The 20,121-nt window shown below is 40.0% G+C and overlaps 1 protein-coding gene across 1 annotated transcript in view; it reads left to right on the forward strand.

Moving 5' to 3' along the window:
- Ctnna3 (catenin alpha 3) overlaps positions 1-20,121 on the forward strand; it is a 1,277,532-nt gene that overhangs the window by 645,514 nt on the left and 611,897 nt on the right. Inside the window, exon 8 of the mRNA XM_038342272.1 lies at positions 7,499-7,651. Within this exon, the coding sequence (XP_038198200.1) occupies positions 7,499-7,651 (153 nt within the window). The remainder of the gene's footprint in view (positions 1-7,498; positions 7,652-20,121) is intronic.

Consider the following 20,121-nt stretch of genomic DNA (forward strand, 5'->3'; position numbering starts at 1 on the left):
GATTTGTTCTTCCTGATCATTTCTTCCAATTCCCATCTTGATACAAAGTCTCCTGTATCCCAAGCTGGCCTGGAACTTCTGACCTCCAAAGTGGCAAAGGCTGGGGTTACAGGTATACACCACCATGCCATGTTATTTCTTTTTCCTGAGGTGTTAGGTTTGAATTCAGATCTTTCTGTATGCTTAGTAAACACATGACCAGCTCAACCCTCCTTTTCCCCCAAGCCCTTCTTCAGGATTCCCATCCCTCCTGCTCTTCTTAGGGTGTAGAAGAACTATGTCTATGTCTATCAACCACAGTATTTCGTTTCCCCATCTCTTCCACCTAGTTTGCCACCAGCAAATCTACGTATAAAATGCTAATCTATATTCATACCTCCCCAACCTTTACAGTTATTATTTTCCTCAAAGACTTCAGAAAAAGCAATTTCTTACATATTGAGCTAGAAGATTTAGCAAATCAGGTTTAACATGCCCAGTTAAGTTTGAATTTTAGGCTAGCAACAAATATGCCCTAACATAATTATGTTCCAAATGTGGCATGGGACATTTATATTTTAAAAAGTGTGTTGACTTCAAATTCAAATATTCCCAGGTGTCCTGTATTTTATTTTGCAGTCATGAATGGTTTGTCCCGTCACCACCCTTGGTGAGATCCGGACTGTCATCCCACGGTCGCTAACGCTTTCTCATGGTCGTTTCAGTTTGCAGAGCGCAGCTGGGCTCTCAGGCTCTCACAGAGGGCCCTCACTTTTGTTTCAGTTGCTGTTAGCACAAAGCACCATAAATAAGGCCTACTGTGATCGCAGGGAGCCACTGCTGGGGATCAGCAGGCCTCTTTCCCATTGGTCTTCCCTTGGGATGGTGGCAGCCAACCAACAACCATGCCACGGCTCAGGTTGGGAGTCGAGATCCAAGGTCGAAGAATATAGTTCCTTCTTCACTATACAGGTGAAACACAGCCATGAAAGACACTCTAAATGGAGGACCACGCAGGAGTGCGTTCTCATTTTGAGAGCCTGCACGTGTGTGTGAAGAGGTGGGACAGAGTGCACTCTTTGGAGACACACCCTTGATCTTCAAGGCTACTCTCAGCTGCTGCGACTTTCATTATCCAACCACTCTTTCCCCACACCCAAAATGACTTCATTTCCTACCGTGGAGTCTATACTTGGGTATAGAGTTTGAGTACATAGTCTGGGTTTGGGAATGTAACTTGGCATGCTTGTAGCTCTGCCATCGATTCCTAACACCTCATGAACAGGGCATGGTTGTACTTATCCGTCAAATCAGCACCCAGCATAAAGAAGCAGAATGAACATAAGGATAAGATTACCTTCTGCTCTAAATGAACTTAAAGCCAGCCTGAGGTACATGACACCATTTCTCAAAAAAAAAAAAAATGAAGCAGCAAAAATGAGTAATCTCTATGTCTTTTTACATTTTCAACATGGAAGAACTTATTCTAAGCACCTTACATATGCTGTTTTCTCACAAAACAAAGCCCTGCTCTTAAACTGTTTTTGAAATATTTAATGATCATCTCTTGTTCTAGAGCTGGTTTTATTTTTAGTAAAACATCCTGAGAACCTCCCCTTTTGGCTCATCCATCCTTATCCATTTCATAAACGTTACTTTTTCATCACAAACAGAAATGCCTCAGCTTTAGATCAGAGAATGATTGAGTCTGTGAGAAGAGCAATACATTTCTTAGGAATGTCTAAAGAGTATCCGTCATACACTGTGGACCATGAAGATGGAAGGTTCTAGCACATGACATAATTGGTTTCTGTTTCACCTTTCTTGTTCTCTGACTTTGTCACACAGTTTATTAGGGATGGAGTCAAAGATCTTGGCATTGTGTTCTCACTTCTCTGTGAATCGATCACAACAATTTTAGTCTTTGGCAATTTTTTTTTTTAAATCTCTTTAGTTGGCCCTCTCCAGAGCTACATACTTGCCCACCTCTGATAGAAGGATCTACTAATTTCTCAGTAAATGGCCATCTCTTCGTTCAGCACGCAATTGCAGGCTCGTCATGTTCATCATCAGATAGAATGCTCATGGCATCCTCTGATCTCCCCCTCCTCGGCTTCCTGTCCTTCTCTTTCTCATCTTAAATCACCCGAGTTCCAAAATAGTATGGATGCTACTCCTTCCAGCAAACTTTAGCTGTTTTCTTCAGCAGGAATTTCTGTTATTTTCAGGGAGCTCTTCAAAACACATGAGCTTCCTTTACAGCAGTCATTCCTTCTCTGCCCATGTTTGGCTTTTTTTCTCTTTAGGAGGATTTTCATCCCCGTGGATTGTAAACCTTTATAATGATAATTATGACCAGATCTCCCATTTGCTAAATATTTCCAGAGCTCTCTAATGAGTGTATTCTCTGAGTTATTGATTTCATCCTTGCAATAAGAAATAATGTTATAGTATTCTATCACTTCTCAAGTCTATCAATTTGCTAAGGTTTCCTTGGTAGAGTCATAGTTCCATCATCCCAGGGACAATATAACTAAAACCCCTGTGTGTAATCACCACACCAGGGAACAAAGAAAATGACTTTTTGATTTTTCAAAAACCCCAGAAACAAATGCACTGACTTATCTGCCATCTATTTTTTCTCTATTATTTATTTTACACATTTTTCAAAACTTCACTTTTTTTTTTATCCTTTCACCTGGCCTCCAGTTATTTACTTGAGGATTATCTACTGGAACTCCCAATAAATGAAGAATGTTTTTAAACACGTGTACTTCATTAAAAATCAAAACATTCAAATGTCTTCCACTTCTGCTGTCTTGTGAAGAATGAAGCATACTTAATTTTACTAAAGATGGGTTAAAAGTCTCACTTGTGTATATTACTAAAAAAGGCATTGCAGTTCATAGATGCTAAAGTAATGATGAACCATATCAATTAAAACAGAATTCTGACAACAACAAACAAAAGAAGCACATAATTCTGCGGTTTGATTGCCTGGCTAGAGGCATCTTTGCTTCTCACACTGGCAGCTCAGGTGAACCACTTGGAAAGCTGTTATCGGCTCTTGTAGACGTCATCACCAGCATATTAAGTTCTCAGGGGACCACATCCCACAAACTTGGCGCAGTGACTAGACACTGAATTGTTACTTGATTTACTCCTTATTGATCAGTCAAGTTTTGCAAATTATTTCATTCACTTACTTAAAATTAAAATGTCACGTGTATACACAGAGATTTTCTGATTTTGAAGGAGGCATGTTTTCTGAAAGGTTATCTTTGCTTTGCGCGCATATCTCCCTCCCAATTTATTCTTTGCCCTCATTTGGTAACTACGCTAGGCTGCCTTATAGTTTCCACACAGGCTTTCACTTTTGTGTTTCAATTGTAGAAAAATACATTATTTTATTTGAGATACTAAACCACTTATATCAGCAGGAAGTAAAAAAATTGACGCCTCAAAGCCTTTTATTAAGCTCCAGTAAGAAAAGACAGAAAGGCCCTCGGTTTGGCTTTGCTCCGACATCATTCATGCTTGACCACCAGCAAGTATTTACTGATAATTCATACCCCACAACTCCTGTCGGCTTCCCACCAACTTCAAATTTTAGCACTATGGCTTCACATGTTAGAGTCTTCTTTAGAATGTTTCTTATGTCATCCAAGTGAAAGAAATATAGGAAGCCCTTGGAAAGGAAGACAGTATGAAAATAAACAAGCTACGGGCTATATAATTAATACATATGTAGACAATGTGTAAAGAGAATGTCTCCTGGGAATATGTCAAGACAAATGAAGGAGATTGCCTAACAGCACATCCTAGACTTTCTACATTTGGTCCCTAGACACCCGGCTAGTTTTACCCCATAATAATCCCTTTTTCATGGTCAACAAAATGTAGGGCCTGACAGAGTTATATTCAGTGATGTGCAAAAGAGAAGTGGCAGAGAATGATCTGCAAAGAGTGGTACATGGAGACTTGGAGCCTGTCAGAAGGGAATGACCACACATGACCAACAGGGGACAGGTTTATCTCGTTCATGGGAGCAGACACTTAGCTGCAGAGAGTTTCATTGGGAGGCAGTTCCAAAATATAATTTTTTGGTAAACTCCAAGCAAGCCAGAAGAGAGAGGGTATGCTATCAAGGCTACAGGTATAGGCGATAGGGGCTTGAGGACTGCTGTGAATCAGAATTTCTCATCAGGCCTCACTACCTGGCCGATGGTGGAAGCCAGATCTAGTAGTTCTCACCACTGCTTATGGTTCTTCCTGGGGTGTGGGCTCGCTGGGTGTTGCAAGCTGCAGTTGTGCTTCCATTAAGAACCTCACAGAGGCTTAGATAGAGTGAATGTCAAGGCAGAATAACAACAAAAAAAAGCATTGGATGCCTTCAGAGTACATAGTATTAAAGGCCACAACAAGAGGTGAAATTGCAGACTGATCTAGAGGGTATGCAGTGCAGACTGACCTAGAGAATATGCAGTATAGACTGATCTAGAGGGTATGCAGTGCAGACTGATCTAAAGGGTATGCAGTGCAGTACTGATCTAGAGGGTATGCAGTGCAGTACTGATCTAGAGGGTATGCAGTGCAGACTGATCTAGAGGGCATGCAGTGCGGTACTGATCTGGAGGGTATGCAATACAGTACTGATCTGGAGGGTATGCAGTGCAGTACTGATCTGGAGGGTATGCAGTGCAGACTGATCTAGAGGCTATGCAGTGCAGTACTGATCTAGAGGCTATGCAGTGCAGTCCTGAAGGCCTCTCAGGTCAGCTTTACCCACAGTCGTGAGTAGAGGGATAAAACATTTGCATTCAGCAAGTCAGGCAGAGAGGCTTCTGGCAGAACTGTGTTTAGCTAGGCAGCTTGTTATTTTCCTGGATTAAAAAGCTTTCTGGAGGAAAATATGGCTTGCTCTTAAAGGCTTCATTCCACAAGTCACGAGTTTCTGACAAATTCCTTCTGTCATGAGATCAAAAAGAGCACATCTTACATTGTCTCTTGGTTTTATGGAAAACAAAACTATGTCATTTGAAAAATCATAGGAGGGTGATGAGATATTTTCGGTTTAGTTGTTGATAGGGACTGCCTCATCTATGTTGGTGAAAAGTAGTCTGTTTTTAAACATGCATTTATTTCAAGTTAGTTAATATTAAATCTTGCCTCTTAATCTCACAGTCAAATTACTAAAAATTGGATTTTCTACCCAGTGTCTCTGCTTTCTTGTTTCTTAATCACTCTTGAAGAAATAGTGATAGATTTCTATATCCAAATTTATACAAAACTTGCAGCTACTGTGTTCACCAAGAACCTTCTTAGAGATCAAATTCTATAAACGAATCTGTTTTAAAAGTTCAGTTCTTTTAAAGTGTGTGTGTGTGTATGTGTGTGTGTGTGTATATATATATGTATACACATATGGTGTGTATTGGATGTATGTACTCCATATATATTTATGTTATATGTCCTGGTTTTCCTTTGTTATAATGTTTGATGCCCCCCATTCTTCTGCTAGCTTACATGTGTCCATGCATTTCCCTCTTCACCTTTCTCTGAATACCTAGCTCTTGAAATGCTGCTGTTCAGAAACACTTCTTCCATTGGCTGGAGTCAGGTATCTAAAGGAGTCCACCGTGATGGTATGATAACTGTTTCATAGGATGCACATTTTTGGAGAGTCATGACATTGAGATTTACTTGAAGTTTGTCTTTTAGTTAGTTCTTGCTGTTAGTACGCTTTATTTTCAGCCATTCTCTCGGCCCCTTTAAGTCCTGCTCATCCATTGACCTGTCTACTATGGTGTTTCCAGCTGGGGTCTTGAATGTCTCCTCACCATGTGTCTATCATCAAGGTTCTAGCTATATCATGTGCTTGAGCTAACTTCCATATTCTGACCCCTGTAGATGAACTCTAGAGAAGAGGTATCTCTCAAATCCAAATTAACATCCAAGTTCCAGAAAAGAACAGGGTGGAGGGCTGTCCCTACAAACTCTGCCCTGCTCTTGAGATCCTCAACACATCTTCCCTCTGTTTCTGAAATATACACAGCATGTGCTTCATAACTGCAACCCTAGCCTGTGCCCTTGACTGCAAACACACTGCTCACTCATTGATGGCCATCACCTTGCCTTGTGACCTCACACCTCCTTCACCCTGTTGTAAGTGTCTAGTAAATATTAATTTGTTGCCATTAGTGGCTTAACCCACATCATAGTGAGCACAATGTGTCACTGAGGATTTCCTGTAGTCTATGATGTAACTGGGAGCTAGAAAACTTCACAATGCTTTTCAGCTAGCTATACCAATATGGGTGGAGGTATTCTCCTTCAGGAAGCTGATAGCCCATCCTGCACAAATTTATTATCCTTTAATTGTTATAGGAAGGAAGCACTTTTTTCTAATTTTTTTAAGCACTGGGAATTGAACCTAAGACCTAACATATGGAAGGCAAGTGCTCTGCCACTGAGCTATCTTCCTAGAAAGATAGTGCTTTATACAAATGAAGCTCTATCATTTTGGACCTGGAAACTATAACAATAAAAATTCTTACACTATTTAAAACTAAGATGTCAAGTGGTTTTTTAAAATATCCCAAAATATAAGTCTCACAGAAGTCAAATTGCAAGTTGTCTTTCTGATTTTTATCATTTTATTTATAGAGAGAAGTTATTAAACTAAACAAGCATGTTGATCCAAAAACCTTATGGCTCATTCATAAAAAAATGATGTTGTTTATTAGAGTCCAATATCAGTATATTGTAATCCCTATAGTTTCAGTAGTTAGAAATACAATAAATTAATTTTCAGCGCCATTTTTAAAGTTCAGAAAAATCTCTGCTGAGTACAGCAATCATCTGAAGTCATGTAGAAGCTTCCCTGTTATTTAATTTAAGAGAACTCATTGTGTCAGAATGTTAGAGTTGTTTAATAATTTCAGGTGTGAGGGTAAGGCAGTCCATGCAAATGGAGAAAAGGGGGCACCACACTCATTTATTCCTCTTCTTGCTCCATTAATCTGTTATTAACTGGTGCAGTTTGTGATCTCACTTGGTTTAATCACCATGAAGTCTACAATTTAGATAATCAAATGTATCATCAAATCTTCCAATAAGTTAGAAAGTAGTGTATAATTTTGTAATTAGTAAAATACAGTATGTGCATTTTATTTGTACACAGGTTGAACATTGTAATCATGTAATTTCTTTGAGGAAAGAATATTGAATTACCACTTATAATTTGAGTCATGGGCTAAATATAATATAATAATAATGATAATAATAATAAATGGCTTTTGGGAGCAAGGAAATTACTGCTGCCTGATTTTTTTTTATTCTTAACATTCTGTTTATTTTGCTTGCAAAGGATGTTCATTCACTGTACCACATATTATGATTGTAAGGATTGCTTAGGAAATGTGTAAAATGAACTTTAGAACCACCAAGATCATAAGACTAGAAAATAGCATAAACTTTCTCTGGGAAATAAAGGGAATTCTTTTCTTCTTCTTCTCAGCTCCGCAAGGCGATTATAGATCACATATCAGATTCTTTCCTGGACACGACAGTTCCACTCCTGGTTCTCATTGAAGCTGCTAAGAACGGCCGAGAAAAGGAAATCAAAGAATATGCTGCGATATTTCATGAGCACACAGGCAGGCTCGTGGAGGTAAGCGTGCTATAGCCGCAGCTGCTCCCAATCCAGGAAAGCAAGGCTCTCTCGCCAGTTACAGTTGATTTCTACTCGTATAAAAACAATTGACAACGCACTACAAATGTCACAGCGCTGGACCTAGGTAATAGGGAAGTACATGAGTCAAATGGCTTGAACAGAAGCAATTTATTCATAAAGAGTTCTTGGAAATTGTGCTCATTGTTGTTTCAGTTTTAAATACCCATTTTAGTGGCACTAGACGAAAGAACAAACTAGATGCATAGTTCTGTCATGGTAAATATTTTCCTACCATTCTAGCCTTAATTTACCAAATACTCCCGTGTCATGTGCTTTATTGTCTGGGTTTCACGGGTCTTTCCCCGTGCTTTTTAGAACATTCTATGAGACAAAAAAAACCAAACCAAAACAAAACAAAAAAAAAAAAAACAAGACAGTAGAATGTGCAGGTTTTGAGAGTTCCATGAAAAATTAATGAGGAAGACTGGTTTAGAGGAAGGGGAGATGATAAACCACAATTCCCCTCTGCTTAGCAGCTGCAGATGTGACCACGACGCCATGGTTTGAAGAGCAGGATGGCAGATTGCTAACAGAACTACGAAGGGCTGTAGATAAGAGAGTCTCAAGAGTCAATGAGTTGAACCTGTTGCCTCATGGGCATCAAAATACAGCTCATTAGAGCAGAGATTCTGAATGGAAGAATTTCTTCAGGCAGCAATATGGATAAGACCAGGAACTAGTAGGGATAAGTGTTCTACCAGGTTCATTAGCCAGAAATCATTCTTGGCTGCTACTCAGCAGTGTGTCTGTACCAGTTTTTGTTCACCATTTTTTTTAAAACAGAGTCTTACTGTGTCACCTCGGCTAGTTTAGAATGTATTCTGTAGCCCAGGCTGCCCCCAAACCCACAAGATCCACCTGCCCGTATCTCCTAAGTGCTGACATTAGAGCAGTGTGCTAATGCGCTCGCTTTTGTCCCAGTTAGAGTGACTAGTGTCTGTTAGGATCTTCTGTGCCCATTCCAGGCTGGTGATTAAACATTTGACTGCCACCTCTTCCTACATAGTCATGAGCTCTGAAGTGAGATGTAATTATTTGGCGCAAATTGCTCATAAAAAATTGTGAGAGAAATAATTGTAACTCAAATTAGAATCATAGTAACACAGAATTTTTTTAACACCTTTATGTAAATATATGGAACAAATTCTAATATAGCTAGCATTTTTACTGTAAGCTCCCCTGCTTGGCTCTAGTCTCCATAGAAAATGGGAAAATAAATGAATGACTACTTGATTGCTAAGATCATGCCATTCCCCCAAGCTCCTCACCTCTGGCTTAGAAAGTCGCCTTTGAAATTTTCAAGAATTTGGTGAGGCAGTGCAAGTGTTATTATTCCAATGACCATTTTATGGAAATAAAGTTATAAAATCTGAAACTAGCCTAGTTAGTGTCAGTGCTGAATTCAGGTCTATAAGTTTTAGTGAACAGATTTTGTGATCTACTTTTGATACAGTTTTGTTTAATCCTTCACGTGCACCTTCTTCAATTATTCGTTATTAGTGATTCCCCAGGGGGAGTGGTGGCAGGTTTTACAAAGAGATTCTTAATTAAGCATAGTCCCCGATAGCTGCAAAACATCTGTCTAAAAATGGGTGTCTCTGCTGAAGTCACACCAAATAATGGGCGGCAAGCGGGGGGTGGGGATTTCCGTGATACACTTAGAAAGTTAATGTTTGATTTCTGTAGATAGCATATTTTGCTTATAATTTCTCAGTTTAATTTTTCTATAAAAGCCTTGTCTTCATGCTACCTACTGGAAAATGACACCTTAATCAAACTGTAAAGAGGCAGTAGGTGGGGCCAGAGACACAGCTCGTGTTACACCCTGATAAATCTTTCCAGAGAAGGCTGCTCAGGGGAAGCCTAGATACAAGACTTTGCTGTTGGAAGAATGTCCAGACCAGGTGTTATGAGCATAGTTGGAGTTTATTAGGAAGTGCTCTTAAAATAGATTTAACCTTAGAAGCTAATAGAGTTGCTTAAAAGGATAGTAAGCATCCCCTTGTAGGTGTTGGCACCTCCAAAGAGAATTCCTCTTACATGTTTTTGCAATAGTCATGCATATTGTTTTGCAGGTGCCTTGCTCAGAATTGGTTGTACAAGATAGTTCAGAAATGCCTTGACTTTAAATGGACCTGATATTCTTGTCTCTGAGATTCCCACTAAGATCTCAGTTTTTAAAGGCATATTGGCCATATTCAAAAGGAGAGCAGACTCGGGGCTTCAGTGTGGTTAAAAGATCATTTTCTATTCTTACTTGTAAAAGATCTCCATGTAAAAGGAAGATTGTCTCTGTGGGCAGCAGGCTCCACAGCAAGAGTTAATCATGCTAGAATTCTTATCTGTCAGCTAGGGAGAGACTTCCACAGGACCGCAGCATGATGGTTCCTTTCCCCACACCCATTAATGGCCCCTGTCTTTCCAGTCATCCCCCAAACAACTTTATGAAGAGTTCTATGGACAACTCCTCTTGGAGATTTTTAACATTTCTGAATACTCTAACAATTTAAAAGTTAGTTTTTCTTTATTTTAACCTAGTGTTTCTTGAAGTTTTCCTAATGCTTCCTTTCGTGCTGTTTTGCTCAAGTACTACCTTCAAGCACACCTGTGAATATTGCCTTAATATTTTAACCAAATGATAGTTCACTCTCATGCACACAGAGCTCTAAGAATTTGCTTTAAATGTTCAAGGATTTTGAGAATTCCCTACTCTATGTTAACATTAAGGAGTAAATGCTTTTGGAATTATGAGCTATTGGGAGACTGAGAATGGGTTTTGTTTAAATCTGAATATCCCCTTAGCAGAGAATAAAGTGATTATGGAAGGCTGTAGTTGTATCTGCATTTCCATCCCGACTGATATGATGGAGACATTCTGATCTAAGTGACTTTCAGTTTCAGTGACTTTTTATTATGCAGAATAATTCCTAAACTGACTAGCTTAAAGCAACTATTTGTTAAAACCACTCATCTGTCTTTAATTAGCACAAAGATGAGCAGTTCTTGCTTAGGATTTCTCAGTGATTTGCCATTTTTATATGTTAACTAGATAGAAGCTACTAAATATCTGTCTCAGCTGAATACACAAGATGGCCTGTTCCCATGCCCCGTGTATGCTAGCTGAAGGGTTGGCATTGTTGTATAGAGATCAAATGTGACTTTTTGTCTGGCTTGAGCTTCTTGCAGAACAGCGTTTAGGCTCTAAGAGGGTCACAACAGCACCAGCAATGGTGGATAAAATGCCACCTCACTGGGCACATAGTCTGAGGAGATCTTTTCAGTAATGTGTATGCACATCAAGTTGGGGTTTTGATTTATACCACAGAAAAGAACTTATGGTGAGTCACGAGGAAGCCAAGGTGGGGTTTGTTAAGAAGACAGGGCAGAGAGCAATATATCACAACCCAGAGATGTGAGCTCTCCCTTTTCTTAGGAGAGAGAGCTGCTTGGATGTGTCTTTAAAAACCTAGGAGATGGTTTCCGTGACCCTCAAAGTTACATTGTTGAAAGGGTGCAATCTATATCTATGTTTAAAAGAGTAAATGGAAGTATTTGGGTATTTGATCTTTTATTACAGTTGTGTTTGTGTGTGAGTTGGGGGGTATGTGTGTAGACATGCTCATGCATGTACAGGTCAGAGAAAACGTGCCAAAGTCTATTACCTTCTTCTCCCATTTGCGTCCCAGAGCAAGAACTCAGGTCTTCAGGCAGCAAACAACTTTACCTTTGAGCCATTTTACCAGCTCATGTAGATTTCATGTTTTCTTATTCTGTTTTGTTGATGCAGTGTCTTATATTATATTACAATAGCTCTTGCTCTCCTGGATTTCCTTATGTAGACCAGGCTGGTGTTGAATTCACAGAGACCCATCTGCCTCTATCTCTGCCTCCTGAGTGCTGGGGTTAAGGTCATATACCACAATGCCCAACTTGACTTATTTTTCCCTACTGAGTTTTCCTTTAGTAAATGTTCAGTGGTTTATGAAGTACGTGGTACAGATGTACATATGAGAAAATGGTACTGAGAAAGAATAAATGACCAGAGGTCCACACCGGGCAAGGATTATAGTACCTCTGCCTTCCATCTTGACATAGGAGTGCAGAGATTACATCTTGGCTTCGTGTGGGTCCTGGGCTTCTGAACTTAGGTTTTTATGCCAACATGGTAACGGTTTTACCCACTCTCAATATTACCATGGTAAGGATTTCACGCACAGAGCCATCTCTCCAGTGAAGACATATATTTTTATCATGAATATGGCTCATGAATTGAATTTTGAGATTTTTCTCAGACAGGGGTGTATAGACACTTTAGGTGATTAAGTCAATTGTGTTAAAATTGTTGGCTTTCAGCCATGAGAGACCTTGAGCAGATTGAGTGATAGCATCTTTTCTTCTCTCATAACTTCTTATTTCCCCCCATCTTTCCTATCCCGCCTCAGCAAGGGCAAACTCGAAACAGGCAACAGAAGCATCCTTTCTCTTAATGCTCAGACCTTCTTCTGAGAAGAACACCATTCTTCTAATGCCATTCACTTCTTTTGTACCTTAACTTGTAAAAGTAGTGGTACAAGTGGTACAGCCTAATAGAACTAAGAGGAGAGGCGACTGTGCTCAGCAGGAGGAATAGCCAAATGTGCCTGGCTGCCTACTGATTACTGCATGTCTCCTAGGGGGATTTCATTGTCTTTATAGTAGTCTTCCATGTTAGGAATATCCTTTATTTATTCTTTAACAATGTTATACATGTAAACCTTATATATCTTGATCATATATACCCCAACTCCCCACTCACTTGCCCTGAATGCCTCTCAACAGTGTACCTTAATCACTCCCAACCCCCTGCCTGCTGGAACATTGACTGATCTCGCTGACTCAGTCTTGGGTCGTGCTTGTCACATAACCATAGCGGTGACGAGCTTGTGAGTACACCAGCCTTGCCCTGTCCAGGAGGGCAGCATTTCACAGGACTCCTCCCCTTCTTTAGGCTCATATCGTCTTTCCAGACCATTTTCCCCGACGTCTGTTCTCTGAGTCTTGACCTAAGCACTCACAGTCATTTGTTCTCAGCATCGTAACGACCTGTAAGTCCTTACATTAACTGCTGCCCACTGTGTGGGCCTGGGGTCCTCCAGAGTCTCCTTGACTAGTAATTTATAGAGTGATATCCTACACCTGGCTCTGAGAGGCTCATGTAATAATCCATGCCTTCTGGGAAAGCATTGTCCACTTACGTAAGGAATCTGTGTTCAAACTCCCTCTTCTTTTATTATATCAGTTTATTGTATTCCAAAATTTTAGTTTAAAAAGTGGTACACCCTTGGCCCCTTCCATTTGCTTTATTTTTAGATGGACTTTAAAGAAGATAATGTCTAAAACATCTATTTTTTTGTCAATTGATTGAGATTTGTAGCTTCCTAAGAAATACCAAAAAAAAAGCTTTGTCATTTTTTAAAATATAATTGCTTAAGCATTTTCCTTGTCAAGAATACTTTCATATTTATCTGTCAGGAAAATCTCTGATTTAAAAGGAACTACCTCATGAAAGCAAGAGAGGAAAACATTATTAATTGACTGTAAAAAGGGAGACAGAAGGGCTTTGTGAGAGTCCTGAGAAATGGGAGAGTTTAAATAGATCAGATTCGGAAGACATTGAGTTTTCCTCGTATAGATAGCTCACCAGTCCCTTTCCCTCTCCCCCTCAACACTCCACACTAACGCACACATACACCCATCTTATTCTCAAGCTGGGCCATTTGATATAGCAGGGCAGGGAGCCTTAAGTTCTAAATGACTTGGAGAAAAAGCTATTTTCAACATATCTAGGTCTTCAGACCTCAACTATATTTGTCAGAGAAATCTAAAATCAGTGAACTAGTTGAATTCAGACCTAAATGGGGGAAGCAAGCCCATTTAACAAGAATTCCTATCAGATCTTCTAAGACAACCTTTGTATGGTTAAAGAAACTTTGTAAATAATGGCTGACCTTTAACTTTAAAAGAAATAAAGGGGACTGAAGAAAAAAAAGAGTAGGGATACAGAGGTCTTAAGTATTAAATCAAGACATGGAAGCTATGAGCTCCCACCCCTAAACAAGAAGTTATCTGTGTTTTCTCCAGTAGAATCTTAGTGGGAATGTTAACTACACCAGAGTAGGTGCCACGCTCATGAGTACTCAGCCAATAAAAAACCAACCTGGTGGGATTTTTCTAGACGTTTTGTCTCATTGTGCTTAGCTTTGGCATTTGTGTTTTGTCTTATTGGCCTTTTGCTTGTATGTTTTGCCTTCCTTTGTGGGTATGTGTGAGTTTGTGTTTCTTATTTTTTGTTTGTTTATTTTTGTTGTTTGTTTTTTAAAGAGAGAGGGAGAAAATAACAGCGATGGGTGAGTGGAGAGGTGGGGAGGATTTGACAGGAGTTGGTGAAGGAAAAACATGGTCCAAATATATTGTGCAAAAAAAATTCAATATAAAAGAAATGGATGAAAGAAATGAAAGTGACTAAGGAAAGTGACAAAGGAATGGGAACTGCACATTCCCACTCTTCAGGAAAGACACGTCTGAAGTTTTCTGTGCACTGGATGGTTAGATACAATGGAAAGATGTTTAATAAAAACCGGGACAGTGACATAATGAAAGAACCCACAACTGCTTGCTAATTGCATAGTATATTGAACTAACAGCAATCCGAAGTTCTTTATACTTGTAATATCAGACTAGTTGTCATCTCTGTGTATCCCCAGAGTCGTAGTATGGATGATAATAAGAAACCACAATAGCAAAGAATCAACAGGATAGCATTTATAAAGTCATCTTAATCTGGTCATTGATAACAAGTGTAGTCGTTGAACTGTGATCCCAAGTGCTTGGATGTCACTCTGATGATGAGTTGGAGCAGCATTAATGCTCAGTCCTGCCACTAATAATATCTAGTAGAATATGAATTTTATCCTTACAGAATTATATAGACAGTATGGGTTCTGGCTGTGGTGTTTTCGCCTCTTCTAACACCAGTTGCTATACAGCTGGTGGCCAGTCTGTCCTGCAGCAAGGAAAACACTAGAATACTTGGTTCCTTTTTTATTCCTCGACTCGTGACTATGTCTGGGCTCATTGATCAAGCAGAGTGCCCTTGACTCTGTTGCACCTGGGAATTTAATTTATAAAATTTATTTTTAAATTATGTGTATATGTACATGCCTGTTTAGAAGTTTGTGCATTTGTGTAGAGTGCCTGTGGAAGCCAGAAGAAGGTATTAAGTCCCTTGGTGTTACAGCCTAGGTGATCCCAGCTGCCTGATGTGGGTGCTGGGAACTAAATTTAGGTCCTCTAGAAAATCAATATACCCTTACATGCTGAACTTTCTCTTCAACCCCTCACATGAATATTTAAAATAATCCCTTACTACATTATCAGTAAATGCCTTTGCCATTAATTATCAAGAGCAGACACAAGCCACCTGCCACTTTTTATTCAGAAGTAGCTTGTGATAAGTAACATCTTAGGCCTCTTAACTCCCTGAAAAAAAAAAATCTCAGTCTAACTTTGATCTGGTGATTTAACAGCTTTCAGAAGAATGGCATTATGCTTAATAAAAGCTTTGTTGATTATGATGCCTATTATGTAATTCATTCTCACTTTTCTTTGAAACAAAGTCGTATTATACAGCCTTGACTGGCCTAGAAGATGCTGTGTTACTCAGACCAGCCTCAAAATTGCAGTGATCCTCTGTCTCACCAGTGCTGGGATTACAACCTGCACCACCACACCCAGCCAGCATTTTCGCTATGTTATAATTTGTTCTTTGCAAATTCGTTCATGCTGAGCCTTACCACTGCTGCTAATTAAAGTAATGATGGCCTGAACTTGCCCCATGTGTTTCACCATGTTAATTACCATTAAAACATGTTACTGTTAATGATGTAGGCAAGAGAGTTTTCTGTGAATTGGGGTGGTTTCTTTCTGTACCAAGCCGGCTTCCTTGGTGCTTTGACTCATCAAAAATTCATCTTGATGCACCCTATTTTAGTGCGTTTCATGGGAGCCTTTCATCAAAAAGGAAAAAAGTGGGTGGACATTTAATTATAATACTTCCCTACTACCTACAAGGCTGATTGTTCCCACTCGCAAGAATGGCGAGCCCGATTTAGCCAAGCCACAGTGCCAAGAGAGAAGGCTCCAGAGGGGCTCCTGCTGCTTGCAAGAAGCGCTGAGTGCTGTCAGCTCTCCTCACGTCTCTGCTTCCTGACAGAATGCTGTTCAAGTTTCACACTTCACTTTAATTGATCATCTGTTATCAAATAAGGACATGTTCGATTATAAATAAACACAGCTTTTAGAGGCCCATCTTATTCTTCCTCCTCCTCTCCTCTGAAAAGACCCAAAATAAAGAGGCTAAAAAAATAAACCCATGCTTCTGCTTGTACACAAACCAGCAACTGTTCTCAGAGGACATCTTGGAAACTCTCCTGTTTTGGTGGGGAGGAGCTGTGGCACTTGAGGAGAAGAGAATACAGCACACAGGTTGGCTGCAACTCCTTGGACTAGGAACCTTCTCGTGGCTACGCACAATCCTTAAAAGCCAGACCTGCATGCACAGAGCTCTTCTCCATATTTGAAAGGCTTTCTCTTTCACTTCAATTATCCACTTGTTCTCTTTGCACCTATCATGAGAAACTATCCTGAGGCGAAAACAAGATGCCTTTAGGAATAATGCTGAGATGGAATATTTGTGTTTTGGAATGTAGAGGAGGGCGCAAACACTATGGGATGGGAAGATTTTAGGGATTAAGCAAGACATAATAATAGTCAGCCTGAATCTCCAATCCTGGGCAAAATCTCCAATCCTGTGCCCTGGGAAAACAAGTGGGAGATAACAGCAGAGATACGGCCATCCTTTAATTCCTGCCTTACAGAATGCAGTAGAAACGAGAACTGGACAGAAGTGTCTGCAGGAGCACAGGGTTAAGCCAGGGCAGATGATGGATAGCCTTGACTACTTGGTTGGCAGGGTGAGGAGTCTCCACTTCATATTGCAACACCGGACAGTGTGATAGACTTGGGGAACAACAGTGACTGCTCACCAGGAAAGATGGAAAAGCAAATGCTGTTTTCTTTGGAGATGGAGTATTTTGTATCTACACATAAAATTTCGAAACATTAATGACCGATTCTAACCTCACAAGCATAGATTTGCATTTACGAAAAGCCCTGCATTTAAAACCTAACTCATTATGATAACTCAATGAGAATGAATAACACTTGTTTTAATAAGGAAGTTGGAACAGAAATGCAAGTAGCCCAGGATTTAATGGCTCTAGATACATGCTGACCAACAGAAATAGAAAGCAATTATGGTTTTAAAATTTTAGTAGCTACCCTAACAAAATGTGGAAATAAAAAGAGACAGGTTAAACTCATTTTAAAATATTTCATTAAACTCAATATGCCCACAATATTATCATTTGAGCCATTAATTGTATAAAAGTCATTAATTAGACATTTTATCATTTTTATGATTAGACAAATCTGAGGGATATTCTAAATTTATATTTAGCATCTGAATTTAGCATGGCTGTGCCTTAACTGCTCAGTGGCTATTTACTAGGCTGTGTGTGTGGGGGGGGGGGGGGCGGAAGCTGTTGGTGTTGTTAGTTACATTTCTGTTACCTTGATATAACACCCTACTGAGGCAACTCAAGGAAGGAAGGGTTTATTCTGGCTTACAGTTCCAGCGGGAGAGTCCATGATGGCAGGAGGCAGGGCAGCAGGACACCAGAGAAAGACACAGAGAGATCACATCTTAAACATGAAGCAGAGAGAGTGGAACACACCAGGGGCACTTGCAAAGGCCACCTTAAGTTACATAAGTCCTTCAGCAAGGTTGCAGCTTTCCTAAGCTTTCCAAAACAGCATCACCACCTAGGGTCCCAGGGCTCAAATACCTGAGCCCATGGCTGGCATTTCTCCTTTATCACCACAGTTGCTTCTCTTAGACCCACCTTCACGTTCATTTTTGGAGACAGGGTCTCTTCCTGACTACGAAGTTCATCGACTTGGCTGTGCTGGCTGGCCAGCACTGGTGTCAGGGATGCATCGGTCTCCTCCTCTGCCCACGGGCACTGAGGTTACAGAAGTGTGCTGTTCCATTGGCTTTTTACATGAGTCCTGGAGGTCAGAATGTGGGTCCTCATACCTGTGCAGGGGGGACTTTGCTGAGACAGCTCCAGGTCTTGGACAGCACATGTCTAGATAGATAATGGGCAGGTTGAAGAGAGGGTTGTTTTTATTCGTTCATTTGCTCCTCCACTCAGCGTACCTTCGATGCCCATTTGGTGTCAAGCGCTCTTCTGAACCATGCAGATTGTGTTTAAAGCCTTGTTTGTGTTCACAGCTTTCAATATATACCAGAATTAACAAGTCAAATCAAATGCCCGTTGATCGCATAGAAAAACCTCAAGAGAGGGTGGTCAGTATGGTAAAATATAAGATATATGTGCTGGTGGCTGTGTCCCTGTTACAGTTTTTTTAAAAGTGACTGTAAATCTTTTGTCATATAAAGAAAACATTTTTGTCCTTACCTGAAAATTTTAGTAAGATCCAGTTGCATGATTTATTGAAGTCCAGGTGCTATATCCTGTGGATGCCAATGATATGTGAACATCAATTTTATTTCCTTCTTCTGCTTAATATTTCCAATAATCTTATGTGGAATGGAATAACTTGCACCCATAACTAACAAGTATCCCATTCCTAAATATAGATTAAAAACAGAAACATGACCAGGCTAGACATCGACATGGATAAAATCTGATCAAATGATATACCCATAATTTTGATACACAATTCACTTTTGTGTGAGGCCTCTGAAGCTGGAAGCTTCCCAATTTACCCTCTATGATAATACTTGGCCAGGAGTTAGACAGTAAACCCGCTGATACTTATTGATGGATAATTGCAGGTCCAGAAGCCAGATTTCCTTTTAGTCACCAGCATGATCATGCAAGTTGGATTCAATCTATTCCTTCACGTCAAATCCCTGCACATTCAATTAAAAATTACCAAAAGGGGTCCCCACATGTGCCGTTCTCCGTAGGACTCATTTGTATGAAACCACATTTTTAAACAACTGGTTCCAGTTTGACATTTGATGTTTTAATGCAGATGAGCTTCACCCCCCTGCCTAATGGATGCAGGCAATTTTTAAAACTGTGGTAGACAGAGGAGGTCAGTACCCAGATAGATTGAATCATTGATTTTTTTCTCTTACGAGATAAAAACAACTTTAAAAATGGAGACATCTGAAGATATAACCCAATTGATGGAAAGCTTGCCTAACATGCAAAGAGCCTTGGGTTTGATCCCCAGAACTTCATAAAAACAAGTATGGTCGCACACATCTATAATCCCAGGGCTCTAGGGTGGAGACTGAAGGACTCCTGCGCTTGCTAGCCAGCTGATCTAGCTGAATTGTAGGCTCCAGGCTCTATGAAACTTTGTCTCAAAAGAGTCATCTGGTGAATGGTCAAGGAAAGACCCAGCATCTACCTGTGGCATCCATATACATATGCACACAAGTGCACGTGAATCTTGTGAGTCTGCACAGGAACACACACACACACACACACACACACACACACACACACACACTGGTTCAGTTGTTCAGCTAGCTTTATTGTTGAGTTCAGGACCATCTGTCTAGGAATGATGCTGCCCACAATAGATTGGGCCCTCTCATATCAATCATTAGATGAGACAGGCCACACACCAATCTGACTGAGGGAATTCATTCTGATACTGAGGTCCCTTTTACCCAGATGACTCCAGATTGCATCAAGTTGACAAATGAAGCCTAATCAGGACAGTCCTTGTCACAAAAAGAAGACAAATTTACCATGTCTTTTGGTGATTAGATGCCTAAATTACAAATTTTGCATAGAAAGACTAAGACTTCCTTGCTTACACTGACATTTTGTGAGCTTATGGTGACCAAAAGAATATCAGAACGTCCTCAGTGAGTTTGCTCATCCCTGGAACCAGCCTAGCCAATGAGTACTACAAACTCTTTCTCTACTATCTCCTTTTCTCTGTAAGTTTATCTCCCACTCCTCCACTCCAGATACTGATATCATTAAATTATTATCCCATATGTCTCAGGGGGATGTATGTTGACATTATATTTTTATTATTATAAGCATTCTATGTAAATAATACATTATGTTTGCAAAATGCATCCATTCCTCAAATTTCCTGAACTTTTTAAGCAGAAGAACAGAAACTATGCTAGGCGTTCATGACATAACCACTGGCAAAAAGGAACGAGCCACTTCCCTTTTGAATATTGCTACTTCCAAGGGCATGAATACAAAGAAGTGGCAGTCATTAGAGTTGTGCTGCGGGCTGTGGGG

Source organism: Arvicola amphibius, chromosome 9 (genome assembly GCF_903992535.2).
Source record: "Arvicola amphibius chromosome 9, mArvAmp1.2, whole genome shotgun sequence".
Lineage (NCBI taxonomy): Eukaryota > Metazoa > Chordata > Mammalia > Rodentia > Cricetidae > Arvicola > Arvicola amphibius.